This window comes from Citrus clementina, unplaced genomic scaffold, assembly GCF_000493195.1.
Source record: "Citrus clementina cultivar Clemenules unplaced genomic scaffold, Citrus_clementina_v1.0 scaffold_3, whole genome shotgun sequence".
Lineage (NCBI taxonomy): Eukaryota > Viridiplantae > Streptophyta > Magnoliopsida > Sapindales > Rutaceae > Citrus > Citrus x clementina.
This window is the reverse complement of record NW_006262339.1, coordinates 45,970,675-45,987,154: the sequence shown is the minus strand read 5'-3', so window position 1 is coordinate 45,987,154 and position 16,480 is coordinate 45,970,675. Positions and strand designations below refer to the sequence as shown.

At 31.1% G+C, this 16,480-nt stretch overlaps 2 protein-coding genes across 2 annotated transcripts; both read right to left on the bottom strand.

Annotated features, from left to right (window-relative positions):
• Nucleotides 1-9,432: 9,432 nt before the first annotated feature.
• On the bottom strand, nucleotides 9,433-12,032 carry LOC18050258 (protein ALP1-like). The gene is made up of 4 exons (XM_024189271.1): nucleotides 11,818-12,032; nucleotides 10,313-10,809; nucleotides 10,001-10,226; nucleotides 9,433-9,905 (listed from the first exon to the last, which is right to left on the bottom strand). The coding sequence occupies exons 2-4, from the start codon at nucleotides 10,703-10,705 to the stop codon at nucleotides 9,466-9,468; spliced, it is 1,059 nt and encodes a 352-aa protein (XP_024045039.1). The 5' UTR covers nucleotides 10,706-10,809; nucleotides 11,818-12,032; the 3' UTR covers nucleotides 9,433-9,465.
• Nucleotides 12,033-12,801: 769 nt separating this feature from the next.
• Nucleotides 12,802-15,890, bottom strand: LOC18050257 (epoxide hydrolase A). The gene is made up of 3 exons (XM_024189272.1): nucleotides 15,359-15,890; nucleotides 13,848-14,086; nucleotides 12,802-13,405 (listed from the first exon to the last, which is right to left on the bottom strand). The coding sequence occupies exons 1-3, from the start codon at nucleotides 15,821-15,823 to the stop codon at nucleotides 13,159-13,161; spliced, it is 951 nt and encodes a 316-aa protein (XP_024045040.1). The 5' UTR covers nucleotides 15,824-15,890; the 3' UTR covers nucleotides 12,802-13,158.
• Nucleotides 15,891-16,480: the final 590 nt, after the last annotated feature.

Sequence of the window (16,480 nt, the reverse complement as noted above, 5' to 3'; positions counted from 1 at the left end):
AACGATCAAAGGGCAAATTTAAAAATTCATATCCTAAATATTATTTGATGATGATAAATTAAATTTATTTGATAATTTAATTAATGAAATTATTATTAATTACCTTTAAATAAAATTTTTTAATGTAAACATTAATTATTAAATTAATATTTTATCTCATTTTATTTTTCTCTAATTCAAGATAAGGGGTATTTCGGATATTTACTTAAATTTCAAATAGCTCCATTAAACATAACGGTCAAATTAACGGAATTGAGTGTGGAGTGAGTATTTTCGAAACATATGGGTGCGTGGCGAAAAATGTTAAAACAGTTGGAGGCAGGACAAAATTAACCCTAATAAAAAAGTAAATAATATTATATTATATTTTTAAAAAAAAAAAAAATTAATAAGTAATGATTATATAAATTTTTTATATATGTACACACACATTAATTAATTATATTATCTCTAATATATTTTAAAAATTATTTCAATATATTTTGAATATTTTAATTAATTGCTTAAAAATATTTGTAAATTAACTGTCAACGATCGAGCGCATATATCTTTATATGTGGATATGTTAAACCACGTCCACCGAGCAAATTACATATGAGGACAATTCATTTCTTCCATATCTGCTCACAGATCAGCAAGGGCATAAATATCTGCGTTGTCATTTTACACTTCCTTTCGAACCTTGCGGAGGTTGCGTACAATTAAGACCGTTGCTAATAAAATTCTTCCGGTGTGCCCATTCCTGCAGAAAATAATAAAGTTTATTAACGAAAAGGGATTTATAAGTCCTTTTTAAAATGTTGAGGGGTTTTTTATCCCTTTTCTTAAATGTTGAGGGGTTGAATGTCCTTTTCCCATTATTTGGACACAAACCTCTCAATTTCTGACCCGTTATTTATGTTGTGTTTACTTGCTGGAGTGGGAGTGAGGAGTGTGGATTCCTCCCACTCCAGCGTTTACTTCATCTAAATGGGAAGGGAGTGGGAATCCCACTCCGTGGGCCCTACCCATTTTTGGAGTGGGAGTGGATTCCCACTCCCACCTCTCCCTTTTTTACCCTTTTATTTTTTTTAATTTAATTTAATTTAATATTTTATAATTAATAAAATAAAATAAATATTATTATATTTATTTGAATAATATTATTATATTTATTTGAATAATAATATTATATTTAACTAAATAATAATTTGCATTGATTCTAAGTTAAAATTATTTTAAAATAATATTATTATATTAATAGAGAATTAATAAATGTAATATTATTATATTTATTTTAAAAATAATAGTATTATATTTATTTAATATTAATAATAATAAATAGTTTATTCTAAGAAAATATTAATTTTGTACTAAATAATATTATATTATTATTTTATATAATAATAAATTTAATATATTATATTAAATAAAATAAAATAAGGTTTCATTTTGTATTAAAATTAATAATTTATTGTTCATAATTAAGAATATTAATAATTATAATAAATTTACAAATATAATAAAATAAATATTATTCATTAAATATATTTTTTATTAGTTTTGTAATTAAAAACTATAATTCTTTAAATAAGGATAAAATTGTAATTTGAAACTATTTACTCTCAATCCAAGACAAAGTAAACACATAAATTGGATTCTGATCTCTAATCCATACTTCCATTCCAGTGTAAGTAAATAACCTACTCCCACTCCCACTCCACATTCTCAATCCTAGGATTCCCACTCCTTAGGATTCCCAATCCAATCTAAAAAGTAAACGCTACCTTAGTGTTTTCCTTCACAGTAAAACATCTATCATTTAATACCCACTAAATTAACAACCTCTATTACATAATAGTTTTTTTGTTTTATTGACTTGGGCCGAAGAATTAAGTTAATAGCTTTAATAAATTAGTAAGATGATATTTTTTTTAAACTCTTACACAACTTAGTGGTCTCATTCATATTATAAATTAATAATTTACTGAAATTATAAATTTTATTATTTTATTATATTAAATAAAATGTAACTCTATTATTACTTGTTTTTTCTTTAAATATAGTTGGATCTCATATCTAGTTTCACTTAATGCTTATAGAAGCTTTGGAATTGAATTCTAAAATTGCAAGAACTTTATCTTTTTATTAATTTGATTTGTATTTAGTGGATTAATTCATTTTTAATTTATTAGGTTGGTAAAATACAATGAATTTTAGTTTATTATAATGTACCTTCAATGAATTGTATATACAATCTATAAATTATTAATTTATTAATTTATTGATTAATTAATACATCTTTAAATTAATAGGTTTTGTATGGTTATGAAATTATTAATTTACAGACAGTGGCGAACCCATATACTTAAATTGGGGGGAGGAGGTGAGAGGCGGCGCGGGCTTAGTTCCAAAAATTTTATTTCAATTTGAGAAATTTTTTTAATTGTTCATTTGAATATATTTAAAATTAAAAAATAACAACATAATTTATTTATTTTAAATTGGACTACCATGTTTCAAAAACCACTAAATAGAATTCTTATGATTGAACTATAAAAATTTTGTTTTGTAGAAAATGGGGTCAAAATTTTTATTTGACGCTTTTAGAAGGGGCTTAAGCATACTTACATGAAAAAACAATGGCATAAAAAGAGCTGAAGCACTTCATGAGCCTTGATGGATCTACCTATATTTATAGAACTTTCAATTTTAACGGTATCTTAAGCTCATAAACACTTAATTATTAATTGTTAATTTGATTTAAGAATAGTCACTTCAATGCACATTGATATTCAGCACTAAATATTAACTAAGGAAATTTTGCTATCAAATGCATAAATGAGTTCATTTAACGACTTTCCACACCCAAATGTCCTTTTGGTGTTCATGATTTTCAGGTTCCAAATTCGTAGTACTAAGAGTTTATTTGAGATTGAGGTTAGACAGACTAAGGTGTTTGGTAAACACAAACTGCTGTATCTTAGAAGTTATGTTGATGTGATTTTTTACTTGTATAATGAAAAATATATTATATCTTTAATAATTTTATCAAAATTATTATTTAAAATGTATATTTATTATATAGTATTAACTTTTGCTTCATAATTACAATTTTTTTTCCACATCAATTATAATTTAAAAGTTACACCACCTCAATTTTAAATATGACCTAAATGTTACAAGATGTTTGCATGCTAAAAATAGGCAGCCAAATAACTAATTTGTTGAAAAAGGCTTTTTCCTTTTTTTGGGAGTATTTAATTAGACTGAAATGACATATACAAGCTAAGTATTCTGAAATCTGAAAACGAATTAAGTAATTGCAATTGTAAATATATTAATAGAATAAAGGGGTGGGGTTGAAATTGTAAGTTTTTGATTAAAGGATTTGGACGCCGACAAGCCTTGCTCTGCTTCCTCTTATATACTTGGGGAGGTGATATTTTCACCAACAAACCGACCTCACTTTGAAAAAAAAAAAAAATTATTATAATTCTATGTTATTCTTTAAAATTATAAATAAAGGAAGAAACTTAGATATTTGATCAAATAAAATTAGATATCTATTTATTAGAAATAATAACATATGCTTTTTCTAAAGTAATTTGATTATTTTATATTGCTATGATAAACTAGTCAGATAAAACTTATCTTAAAGCAATAATAATAAGTAAAGATACCTATGTAAAACAAAAAAAAATGAATAAGAAGGATTTAATTGATTAATTATTATAATTTTTTTTGTTGATTTGTATATTTTAAAAATAATGTAAACTTATGACATTTATATTTTTAAATTGGGATGGATTTACATAAGTAGTGGGATAGAAATATCCCAACCCTTGTAATTGGCTATGAATTGATTGAATGTAGTATCAAGGAAATTATCAAATTATCAATGTGGATACCTGATTTGTTTTCTTTTTATTTATTTATTTATTTATGCAATAACAATATTTGTAAAGAAAATAGTATAAAAAATTAACACAAAAAAACATTATTGTTTCACTATTTTAGCAAGTGTGGGGATATTTTCACTGCACTACCTGTGTAAACCCACCCCACTTCTAAAAAATATTTACTGCAAGTTTATATTATTTTTAATAAATATAAATTAATACTGAAATTTTTTCATTTACATTTCTTTGACTATACAACTTGCTTTAATATAAGTTTTATTCCACTATTTTACCCTCGTAAATAATATGAAAAATTGGCCCAATAAATATATATTTTTGTATCTAACAATTTAGGTACTTAATTTTGTGACCTATAATTAAACATTTTAAAATAAAATATAAAAAATTATAATATCCTATATGTAAATTATATAAATTTGACAATTCAATAATTTACATGAGTATTACACCATAAGTCGTTATATTTTTTAATTAAAGATTGATGATCATACTAATAGTATTGACACATTATTTAGAAATAATGAGCTTTGTATAAAAAATAAAAAAGTACTATTAACGTTAAAAGCAAATTATTGGCACTTTTATATTATAAGGGTAAAATAACCAATTTCAACTTAGGTTAAAGCAATCGTAGTAGTCAAATATAATTAAATATCTAAGTTACAAAAAAATTAAGATAGATTTAATTAATTAATTTTCTAAAATTCTTCTTTATTTGAAAATTTTAAAAATTATTTGAACTTTTTATAATTATTTTTTATTAAAAGAATGCAATATATCAAATGACAAGAAAAAATATTGTAATCTATGGTTTTACAAATTTATTTTTACAAAACCGATCATTTTACTACATTTTTGTTAGCACTATTAGTTGACTAGTTAATTAACTAATAAAATAATAATTTTACCTTTTAATAAAAATTTTTGTCCAAAAAAAGCAAAGCACTACAGTATTGAAATATTAGTCAATTAATTGGTCAATTAAAGACACTAAGGAAAACATAATAAAATAACAGATTTTATAAAATATAATAATAAGATGATAAATAATAATATTTCTTGTACTAATTTGATATTTTATAATTGTTAGGGTAATTAAACAATAATGACACTCCCCCACACCGCACACCGAAAAGGACATTTCTTTTTATCTTTTGTTGAATTAAGGTCCACCCACCATCTTTCATGGTCCAGTAAATTATGACTTGGGCTTCTAGTACATGTGCGGATGTGCCCATGTGATGTCTTGTCGGGAACTGATTCCGCCACAATTAACTCAAGGATTTTGCCACCTTAGGTTTAACGTAAGACGCAAGGTACAGCCCCTCACACAACCGACCCGTGAACCCCACTCGTAAGGTAGCAGCTCCCGTCAGTCAATTGAGCAGTGATGGCCCTTCCCGGCTTCCCATTTATGTATTCAGGAACCAAAACAAGTACAATTTGCAGTTTTTGCCCATATACCACCTCCAATCTAATAGATTCTGACCCTAACCAAATATTATATTAGCCGAACCGATTAGAAAATGCATGTGATCGGATTAATTTCAGACTGAGTGATTGTATACATTCATGCATGCTTGATTGCTAGGATCAGGACACACTGTGTTCAAGAGAGCCATGGCGCAGCTGTTGTAACTTGCAATGAGACTGCTAGAGTAGGTAGCTTGGTTATTTTCCTTGTCTAGAATACAGCTATGATATGTACGAACTTTATTTAATTTGTTATTGTTTTCTTCTGTTATTTTTAGCCAAATTCCTTTTCTGGAAAGATGAAAAAGAAAGAGCAACGACGCAGCACCATTAGTTTGTGACCACTGACTACAATATATGCAATTAGATTAACATCAATAAATGCATGTGCATGGTACGATAGTTTGTTTTTAGCTATATTTCTTCTCAGTAGTAGATCCATCAATCAATATAAAAATATTAAGAATTACGTTATCATTCATGGCGTACTCCAGCTCTCAGCAGCTATATATATGCAGAAAGCATGTCAAAGTTATGTGAGCAGACTCTGGGAAGTGAACTGGGAACCCTATACATGCAATTACATTAGCATTGATCTGATCACTTCAGGTCTATACTCTGTAGTAGCTCTTTCCAATTGAAAGGGGCTCACAATTTGCCTAATTCGGTTTCTTTTAGGATAAATTATTGCGGGAGTTAGGACTGTTAGCACTTGCCTTAGTTTTGAAAATGCCCTTGTTATAAATTATAATTTCTTATGGGCCGAGCTACTTCAATTTTTAACTTAAAATTTTTACGTAAATTTTGAGCCACAAATTTTAAACAATTCAATGGTCGACAATGAAATTCAACGTAGTATTTAATCACGACTATCATCCACCGTTAGATTGTTTAAAATCAATGGTTTAAGATTTGAGTCTAAAATTTAAGTACAAAATTTAGGTTAGAATAATATATAAATCATTTCTTAATCTAAAAATACCTAGAAAATACAGTTTTTCTTCCCGCAACTATAATACAACTAATATGGCTTTGACATGCTAAAAGCTTTCTTGTTGAATACTGTTATGTTGCGTTTACTTTTTGGATTGGATTGGGAATCCTGAGGAGTGGGAATCCTGGGATTAGGAGTGTGGAGTGGGAGTGGGAGTAGAGTGTTTACTTAGACTAAATGAAAGTATGGATTGTCAATCAGAATCCCAATTATTTGTTTACTTTGTCTTGGATTGGGAGTAAATTGTTTTAAATTATAATTTTATCCTTATGTAAAGAATTTGTAGTTTTTTTTAAAAAAATGAATAAAAAAATATTTGTACAATAACCTATTTATTTTATCATTAATTTTAATTATATAAAATACTAATTATTTTTAATGACGTAAAATAAATTTTTTTGTGAATTTTATTTTAATTTTAAAACTAAAAATTATTGGTAATATTTATCTGTATAAACAAAAGACAATTTAAAATGTTAGATTATACTATTACATTGTGCCATCGTCAAGAAAATTATTTTTCACAACTTTAATTTTTCCATCCTGTTATTTTTTATTTATTTATTTTTTCAAATTTTATGTGCATACACAACTTGTTCTAAATATGAACATATCAAGGCATAGGGCAGCCATCAGTTTTGATGCCTGGAGCTACAGGCCATTTTGGCAAACAACCTTTCTATCTTTTCCAGTGGCTTTCCAGTAGCTAGTTTTGGTGGCTCTATTTGGTAATTTCGATCCCTAGGACAGAAGAAGAACCATTCCATATCTCGTTTTGGAAGGAATGATTTCTCTGCAAATTTACATTTTGTTGAATTCTCAAATCAATAAGATTAAGGTAAACAGAATGACCGAATATAAAACAGCTACTCACTGTTTTTTTTCTCATTATTGTACATGAAAACTTAAATCCCATAAAATTGGCTTTTAGTACAAAAAGTTAAGGCCCCATGTGAAGAAAGATTCTAACAGGAATCAAATAAATAAAACAAATGAAAAAGTGCTTTACAAAGCTAAAAACAATTCCTTGTTCACATTAACTTTCAACTGTCTTTGATCACTAAAGCTAATTCATGTTTTTCATGACAATTAGACAAATACAAACATTACACGATTAAAATCTGAGGTACTTGGTAACTCCCAAGGATCAAATTTGTACAATTAGACCACATGAATACACAACTTGTTCTAAATATGAACAAATCAAGGCATAGGGCAGCCATCAGTTTTGATGCCTGGAGCTATAAGCCATTTTGCCAATAGTAATACTTGGTAGAATGAAGTCCCCACCACTATGGTCCAAAAATATCATTAGACTGCAGTATAAAGTAAATCAATATAGCCATGAAAACAAAATTAAATATTGTTCATTAGTTCGATATAGTTTCGAACCCCAAAATATATTACATAGCACCTCAAGTCCAAGGTTCCAAAATAATATTATATAAGAACACATCTCTAAAGTTCCAAAATAGTGTGTTCATTTGACAAAACACAATCCAAATTTCCAGACTAATACAAGGACTGCATCTCACAAACCACGACCAATCTTTCGAAGGATATACCCCTTTTTTCAGCTCATTGGGCAAGTTAAAGAACACACGTAGCATATCATGTTTGGTTGCCAAAATATCAATCACATCTAATATTTCTTGCTCGCCTAAGCCTTCAATCTTACATATTTCACCATACAACTTAGCTTGTAAATCAGATAATTCTTTGTCAGCAGTAGAAAGTACGCTAATCAACCCATCAAGCTTGGGTACAATGGCTGAAATGGAGTCTGCCATTGCCCCCATATTTGAAGACATATTTTCAAATGTCTTGTCCTTGGTTCTTCTTTTCTTCTTGGGATGGCTGGAATTACTTGGAATGCTTTCATTTTCATTAGCATGTGCATGTGATTGTGGAGTGTGTGACATATCATCAAGAATATTCTCCATAAAAGTCTCATGAGTGGAATCATTTCCTAAGGTGAAATTAAAATTGTCTTCATGACGTACCTCTTCTTCGTCATCATCAGCATTGCCGGCATTTGCTCCATTAGCTCTATCACGACCAAAGATCTCACTCAATGTGTAATAATGGGGAAATGGTTTGAGAAATAACCACTTGCATCCTTTTTTTTATGGTTGGGGGAATACAAAAACAAAGGAACATGAACAGCACAACAACATAAACAGGGCAACAAATGATTGATTAATGTTAAACAATCAGTGCCCTTTAATCTTAAACGAACATAAACAACAAATATTTAACAAAGAAACAAGATCAACACATCAAAAGAATGAAGCCTAGAAATAATAATGGAACAAAGAAACATGAACAGCCCATCAACATAAACAGCCCAGAAACGGAGTCAAAAACAGAGCACGAACATCCAAAACAGCCCAAATGAAATAAATCAGATAGATAAAGGACATTATAAACTTCAAAACCAATTATGATCTACTCCCTAACTCTCAATAGAAAGAATAAAGTTAGGTATTTTACCTTCACATACTCATCGTAAACACTTTTATCACATACGATCATCGACTTCTCTGAATCCCAACCAAACCCACTTAGAGCTAACATGTCTGCCACAACATTATGTTTTAGCTTGAAATACTTAACTCTAGATTCAATATGGGGAGATGCTTTCAATCCACATCCTGGAATTTTCAACTCCAACATACTTTCAAGTTGATTCAAGTATCCAGTTTTGAACCCACAATCTACCCGCCACATTGGATTTTGACTCAATTCATACAATGAATCTACCAATGCATCATCTTGGGCTGTTGTCCAGTAATGCTTCGACAGCCCACGACCTCTTTGACTCATTCTATTTACAATAAAATAAATTTGTTATAAAAAAAGTATAACGTCAACTACACTTGATTGTATAGTTAAATGCAACATATAAAATGAAAATAAATGGCAAAAATAATTCATCATAAAAAATAATAATAAATTGCATAAACAGCAAATATAAAATAATACATTGTCAATTAAAACAATCACATTTTCATTGAAGGAACACACCAAACAAATACATTGTTAAATACCATTAAAAGTGATTTAACAAACTACAATGATAATAAACGAATGTCCTCATGCATTCCTCATGTTCCACATCTCTTGAGCTAAATTATCTCTCCAAGCAGACCACTCATTTGAAGTGTCAATTGACTCAATGAATTGTGCTTCGTCAACATTGTCCCCTATGTCATCATCTATTTCTTCTTCCATAACATCGATAGACATTTCCGTTCTTATGAAATTGTGCAACATACAACAAACGGATATTATACGACGTTGTGTTATAATATCATAAAAAGCGGGACTTCTAAGTACAGCCCATCTCTTCTTTAATATCCCGAAACATTGCTCAATCACATTGCGAGCACTAGAGTGTTTCATATTAAAAAACTCTTTTGGTGTATGAGGTTGGTGTCCATCACGAAAATCGCTCAAATGATAACGTTCCCCTCTATATGGTGAAAGAAAACCCATCCCATTGGTATAGCCAGCATCAACCAAGTAATAATAACCTATAAAAAGAATAAGATAACGTTGTATGAAAAAAAATCATTCGCCAAGTAATATACTCTCACAAGCTAAAGAAAAATTTGGTTAAATTTATTACCATGAGGGACTTTTAACCCATTTCTTCTAGTTAATGCATCTTTTAGCACGCGCATATCATGAGTTGAACTTTCCCAACCCGGTAAGACATATATAAATTGCATATCTTGTGAACAAACTCCCAAAACATTTGTTGCAATCTCATTTTTTCTAGTTCTATATCTTGGTTTATCGGCCTCCGAAACATGAACTTTTATATAAGTACCATCTAAAGCTCCTAAGCAATTCTACAATAAACCATTAAAAAAAATTAATGAGTCAATGTACAAAGTGTATTAGAGAAGACACAAATGAAACAAAATATTATACTTACCGTAAACCACTTCCATTTTGGGTCCGTTGAGTTGTTTGTAATTGGCTCAGGTTTCTTCCAAAATTCCTTTTGACATCTAATCATTGCCCTTAAACACTCATGAAAACATTTACTAACTGTTCTTCTGGATCTCTTAAAGTTAAAACCGACAACCCGATTTTTGACATGATGTGCTAAGATTGACAAAAACATTGCAACCATTTCCTCTGGAGACACCCTTTTACTTCTAACCAAACTCCCTTTCTCACAAAGAAGCTTACATAATTTGAAAAATGCTTGTCTATCCATTCTTAATTGTGACAAACATTTTATATCACTTTCAAACACCAAGCCATGCAAATGTGACAGTTGTTGGTAAACTCTATAAGCTGAATTCACAAGATAAGTAAACATAGGAATACATAGCAGCACACACAGCCATAATCATTTGCAACATGACAACTAGTTCTTGTATAATTACCAAGATTTTCTGCTTTCTTGCTAACAACCGTGCCATCCTATCGCTTAACAAAAAAGAAAACTCGATAAATAAAATGGGCTGGAAAATTAATTTTTATTTCTTTATGATGGAACCTCAACTAAATGAGCTGGAAAATATATTAACTAATCCATCAGTTATATAAAATAAGCCAAAACCAACAAGAGGAAATTGATCAAATCGAACAGCAGCAAAAACAATCTCTTTCATTCTCTTTCAATTACTTTTCTGTTAAAACACAGACAAAAATAGCTAATGCTTGGATGCCAGAGGCATAAAAAAGGTCAAAATTTTGCTAAAATAATAATAAGTCTAATTATTTTTCAACTTGTCATTGATCAAGTGTTTTCTCAATAGTCACAGCAAGAGGAAATAATAGCTTAAATAAGAGAACAAGAATAAAGTAGACTATGTAATTATCATGCCTTATCTTTCCCAGCATCATTATATTAGTCAAACATGTGGAGTCAATAACTAATCATTATGTCCAAGTAAGAACTGCAAAAAGTTTACATTCCAATATAAATATAAACTAATTATATTGCAAAAAGTTTACACTTGTTGAGTTCCCTTCGAATATGTTTACATATTGTAACCATAAATAGTTGTAAATTATGGACCCTAATCTTACACATGGCAAAATCTTAAATTGGCATGCATTAGACTAATTATGGATCTGCATGTACACGATCACTGCTCTCTTGAAAATGGGAGAAAAAAACCAAATCCATGCATTAAATTTTCACAACCCAGAATGGAGAAATTTTAAACAAAAAAAAAGAGCTTCCACATGACCACTGAACTGGCACCACATCTTGTCTCTATACGCAGTAGGAGCAAAAGCAGAGAAAAAGCACTTTCAACACACAAAAGAACTTCCTCTTTTATTTTCACTTTTTGACCAAAAAAAATAAGCAAATCGGTTCGAGCAACACATGTAACACAGAGATAAATTAATGACAGATCGTTGCATGTATGACTCAACAAAAACTAGATCAGCGGCATGAATGTTATTAGAAAACATTACCTTGGATGATTCGAAATCGACAAAAGAGAATTTTTAGCAGCGTGGGTAGTGATTCCAAAGCCGTGATTGAGGCTAGTTCATGTATTCTCTTTTCGCCGGCACTGGTGACCTTTTCCAAGTGAAGAAATCGAGCAATGATTTTGGGATTTCACGAGTTAGATTTTGGGATTTCACTGGTTAGGGTTTGATGAACTTGAAATTCGTTACCATTCAGTCTTTTTTATATATGGTACAATTGTAAATTTTGATATTGTTTAAGGGCGTTTTTGGTATCAAAGGAGTGGGAGTGGGACTCCCACCTCTCCCCACGGGAGTGGGAATCCCACTCCCCACTCCAAAATTGAGTGGATCCCACGGCGTGGGAATTCCACTCCCCCTTCAAAACTTGCAAGTAAACGCTGGAGTGGGAGGAATCCACACTCCTCACTCCCACTCCAGCAAGTAAACACTACATTAATGTGATTCTTGGTGATTTTATAGTAGAGAATATGACTAACCAAAATAATAGGGTGGCTTATGACTAGAAAATGCAATTCATAAACGGCGAGATCGGGATTGGAATTATAGGAGAGACGGGCCAACGCGGTTAGAAATTTCTGATGACGTAGTAGATGTGCGCACTGGTTTCGTCTGGCTTTTCTTGGTTGAGAAAATGACAGCACAACTTGCTGCAAAGCTGGAGCATCTTTCTTGAAGCCACCTGGTCCGATAAATGTAGCATCCAGATCCCCCACGATTGGGTATTTCGATATGAAAACCCGGTTCATGGAGCAATTGGCTCCCGGTTTCTGCAAGAACAGAAAATTAAGCCTTGTCTCACATGGTGAAATATATATCATAGTCTCATTAGTCCCATTCCTGTCTAATTGTCTCATATGGTGAAATATAAATAATAGTCTCATTAGTCACATTCCTTTGCAAGAAGACATCCTTCTTGTAACAAAATATTGAAAAAGGTAACATACTAGATAATTTGCAGTCTTTCTATTGGGTATAAGTTGATAAGCAATTCCGACAGATAAAACTGTAAGGAAAAGATTTACTTACGACCAACATTTGAGTTTCGATGTTTGATTAGACCGAAGCCACACTCTGTTAATGGTATTTTACATCTTCCATATATTCTCATTTAAGTCCAAACGGGCATATTCTTCCTTTGTCTTAGATATGGCAAGTCCTACAACTACAACACATTTATTCAGAGACAAACAGAACAATACAAGATACATAGTCTGGAGTAGACAAGGCCTAGACTGTTGGTATGGTGGAATTAATGAAACTTTAGATCATAACTCTTATGGAGATGCATGGCATGCTGAGATGGTCAATGACAAAGCTACATCAGAACTTCTTGATGAACTCATAGATGTGTGCACCGACTTCTTCTGCCTTTTCTTGGTTGATAAAGTGAGCTACCCCTTCCATGACAACTACTTCCTGCAAATATGGTACATATTTCTTGAAGCCACCATCGTGTATATATTCCTTCATACCTTTGTTGTTATAGACAAGATCCTGGTCACCCACGATAAACTTGACTGGTACTTCGATTTGTACCCCAGTCCATGGCGCCATCAGCTCCCAGTTTCTATAAGAAAGAGAAAAATTACTTAAATATACCGTACTCCACAATAGGCAGCATATTGTTTTCATATAAAGTATCCAATAACTACACTAGTATTAGTAAAATTATGTGCCACCTAGATACCAAAACAAGATTTGAAAATGGGACATCCATAACATGTCCTGATACTTCCAGCCATGAAAGTAGTCATGAATGTGTGAGTTCGGTGTTTCATATCAGTCTCAGACATGGATCAAAGATCACCAATTATACGTAGATGAAATAAGAAATTTCTAGAAAATAACAGTAAGGTACATGATGAAAGGCAAGATTGGCCCTACATAAAATGTATTCATCGACTACTAGAAAATACTGTCAAAAAGATTAATCGCCAATTTGTCCAGATAAAAGATTGATAACTAACTCTTTAATTATGATAGCCATGGTATAAGTTTTTGGAACATACAGATCCGAACATCGATAATAATTCACTGGTCCTGTGAAGCCTTTCTGGTTAAATTTGGAGGCATAATAATTGACATCTTCTTCTGAAAGCCAAGAGGGCAAGGCTGAAGGATCCGGTACAGTACTGAGTCCCGTATCTTTGGGTATACAAAGTGGTTTTGCAATGCGCAAACACAGAAATTTCTTCATAAGTCTTGCAGTATCAATCTGAGCAAACTCTTCTTCAATCTCTCCAGGTTCCTACAGCAGAAGTTAGAAATGTTTTGAACGAGAATCAGCTCATGAGATTTGAGAATGATGCACTCAAATAGATGCTTCTAGAGTACGAATACTGAAGATTAGAGCAACATTTGGGAACTATTCTAGAACCAAAATCAAATTACAATCTACTTCAGTGTCATTGCTTCCAAGTATAATGGTTTTGCTCACAATTTTAACACTGATCAAGAGGATACAACCACTGTTTTCATGACTGGAGGAAATCAACAATATATTGCAAAACATACCCATGGCACACATTTTGCAATGCTTGTACGTTTAATCTTCTTGGACTTAACTTTAGGAATATCACTCGTCAGTCAAACAAAACAAATTCACCTTCATTGTTACTACCATGCCTATCTGATTGAAAGAGAGATTTATTTGAGGGAATATCTAATTGGAATAGGGAAGGGATCTCTCACATGTGCCACCAGTAGGTTATTTGGTTCAAGATTTCTGACAAACTTCTGACATAATTTAGTGTTTTGGATAGATTAATGAGAATAAAGGAATAATGCCAAGTCATTCCTTGGTACCGACTGACGAGAGAGAATTTAGGTGATCCATCAATAATCAATTATCTGTCACTAAAGCACACTTAATGAGAATTTGGCATGTAGGACTTGTGAGGAATAACACTCTTGTTCATCTATTTTGGACACTCACAAAGACAAATATAGAAGAACGCATCCATCTACCTAAAGTATGCAAGGTACAAATTTGTAATTTCACAAACCCGCAAAGCAGATAATAGTTTTCCATGCTTCGAAAAGCAAATGCATACAGCAGTTTAGAATATGTCTAAATAACTTGCCTACAGTAACATAGTGCCATTGTGTCTTCTTTACGGGGTTTGGCCCCGAAAGCCAGTTTTTGTGTGAAAACACCATATTCAAGTCCATGCTTACAGCAAATAGTTAATGGTAAACAATCCCAAAACATTGTACATATTGAATAATCATCACAAACAATAACCAAGTGAACAGCTAGAAAATGGGTTCTTCCCAATTTCTCTTGCTCTTCGTAACTCCAGTGAAATTATGTCCAAAATTATTGACGCAAATCATTAACAAATGCATAAAACTGAAACATTTCATAGGCTAAAAAGATGAATTTAAGCAAAATTATAGCACAATTGTCAATGAAACTAAATTCAAGTGCATTACTTTTAAGGAATTACTAGAGCAACAATAAGAGTTATTTCTTAATACATGCACAGAAATGTTGTTAAAGAAAAAAAGGAAAAAATACCTGAAATCTGCAGATATAATAATCATCACCATAGACAGCCCTGAAGTTATTGAGAGGTCTGACAGCCGGGTTTCTGGGAGGAAAGGGGACGCTCATGTTGACTAAGGCCTTGACTCTGTCCGGCCTAAACAAACAAAAATACCAAGCAATCAAAGCACCCCAGTCATGACCCACTAGGAAAACTTGATGGATACCCAATTTATCAAGAAGGCCGATGAGGTCACCGACGAGGTGGAGTGCCGTGTACGACGTGACCGAGGGCGGGGCGTCGGTGTCGCCGTAGCCGCGAAGGTCTGGGGCAATGGCGCGGTAGCCGCGGGAAGAGAGATAGAGGAGCTGGTTGCGCCAGGAATACCAGAGTTCAGGGAAGCCGTGAATGAAGAGAACTACTGGGCCGGTCCCTATTGATGCCACGTGCATGTTTATGCCGTTAGTGCCCACTGTTGTATGCTCTATTTTCTCCATTGTTTGTTTGTGTTTTCTTTTGGTGCAACTCTGAAGTCTGAAGGTTTCAGGATTCGGCTCTGTTTTACTTGAATGAAAGGAACGTGAAAGAGGACGGCTCTTGTTTGACATTTATTAACTTTTATTATTATTATTATTATTATTATTATTATTATGGATAAAATTGTGGTGCAACTGTGGTACCGTGTCATAATTACACCCAACTGTTGAATTTTCACTTATTTAAGTGGACCCCACTCATTTGAGTGGATCCAACGGCTGGTGCAACTATGGCACGGTGCCACAGTTGCACTGTAGCCTGACCCTATTATTATTATTATTATTAAATTTTATTAACTTTATTATTTTAGTTATTATTAATTATTGTTATTATTATTTTTATTAATATTATCATTATTAATATTTATTATTATTAAATTTAAAAATAATAAAATGTTAATAAAAATAAAAATAACAATAATAAAATATTAATAATAAAATCTTAATAAAAATAAATATTAACAAAATCTTAATAAAAATAAATATTAATAAAATATCTAATTTTAATAATAATAATAATAATAATAAATGTTAATAATGATAATATTAATAAAAATAATAATAACAATAATTAATAATAACTAAAATAATAAAGTTAATAAAATTTAATAATAATTA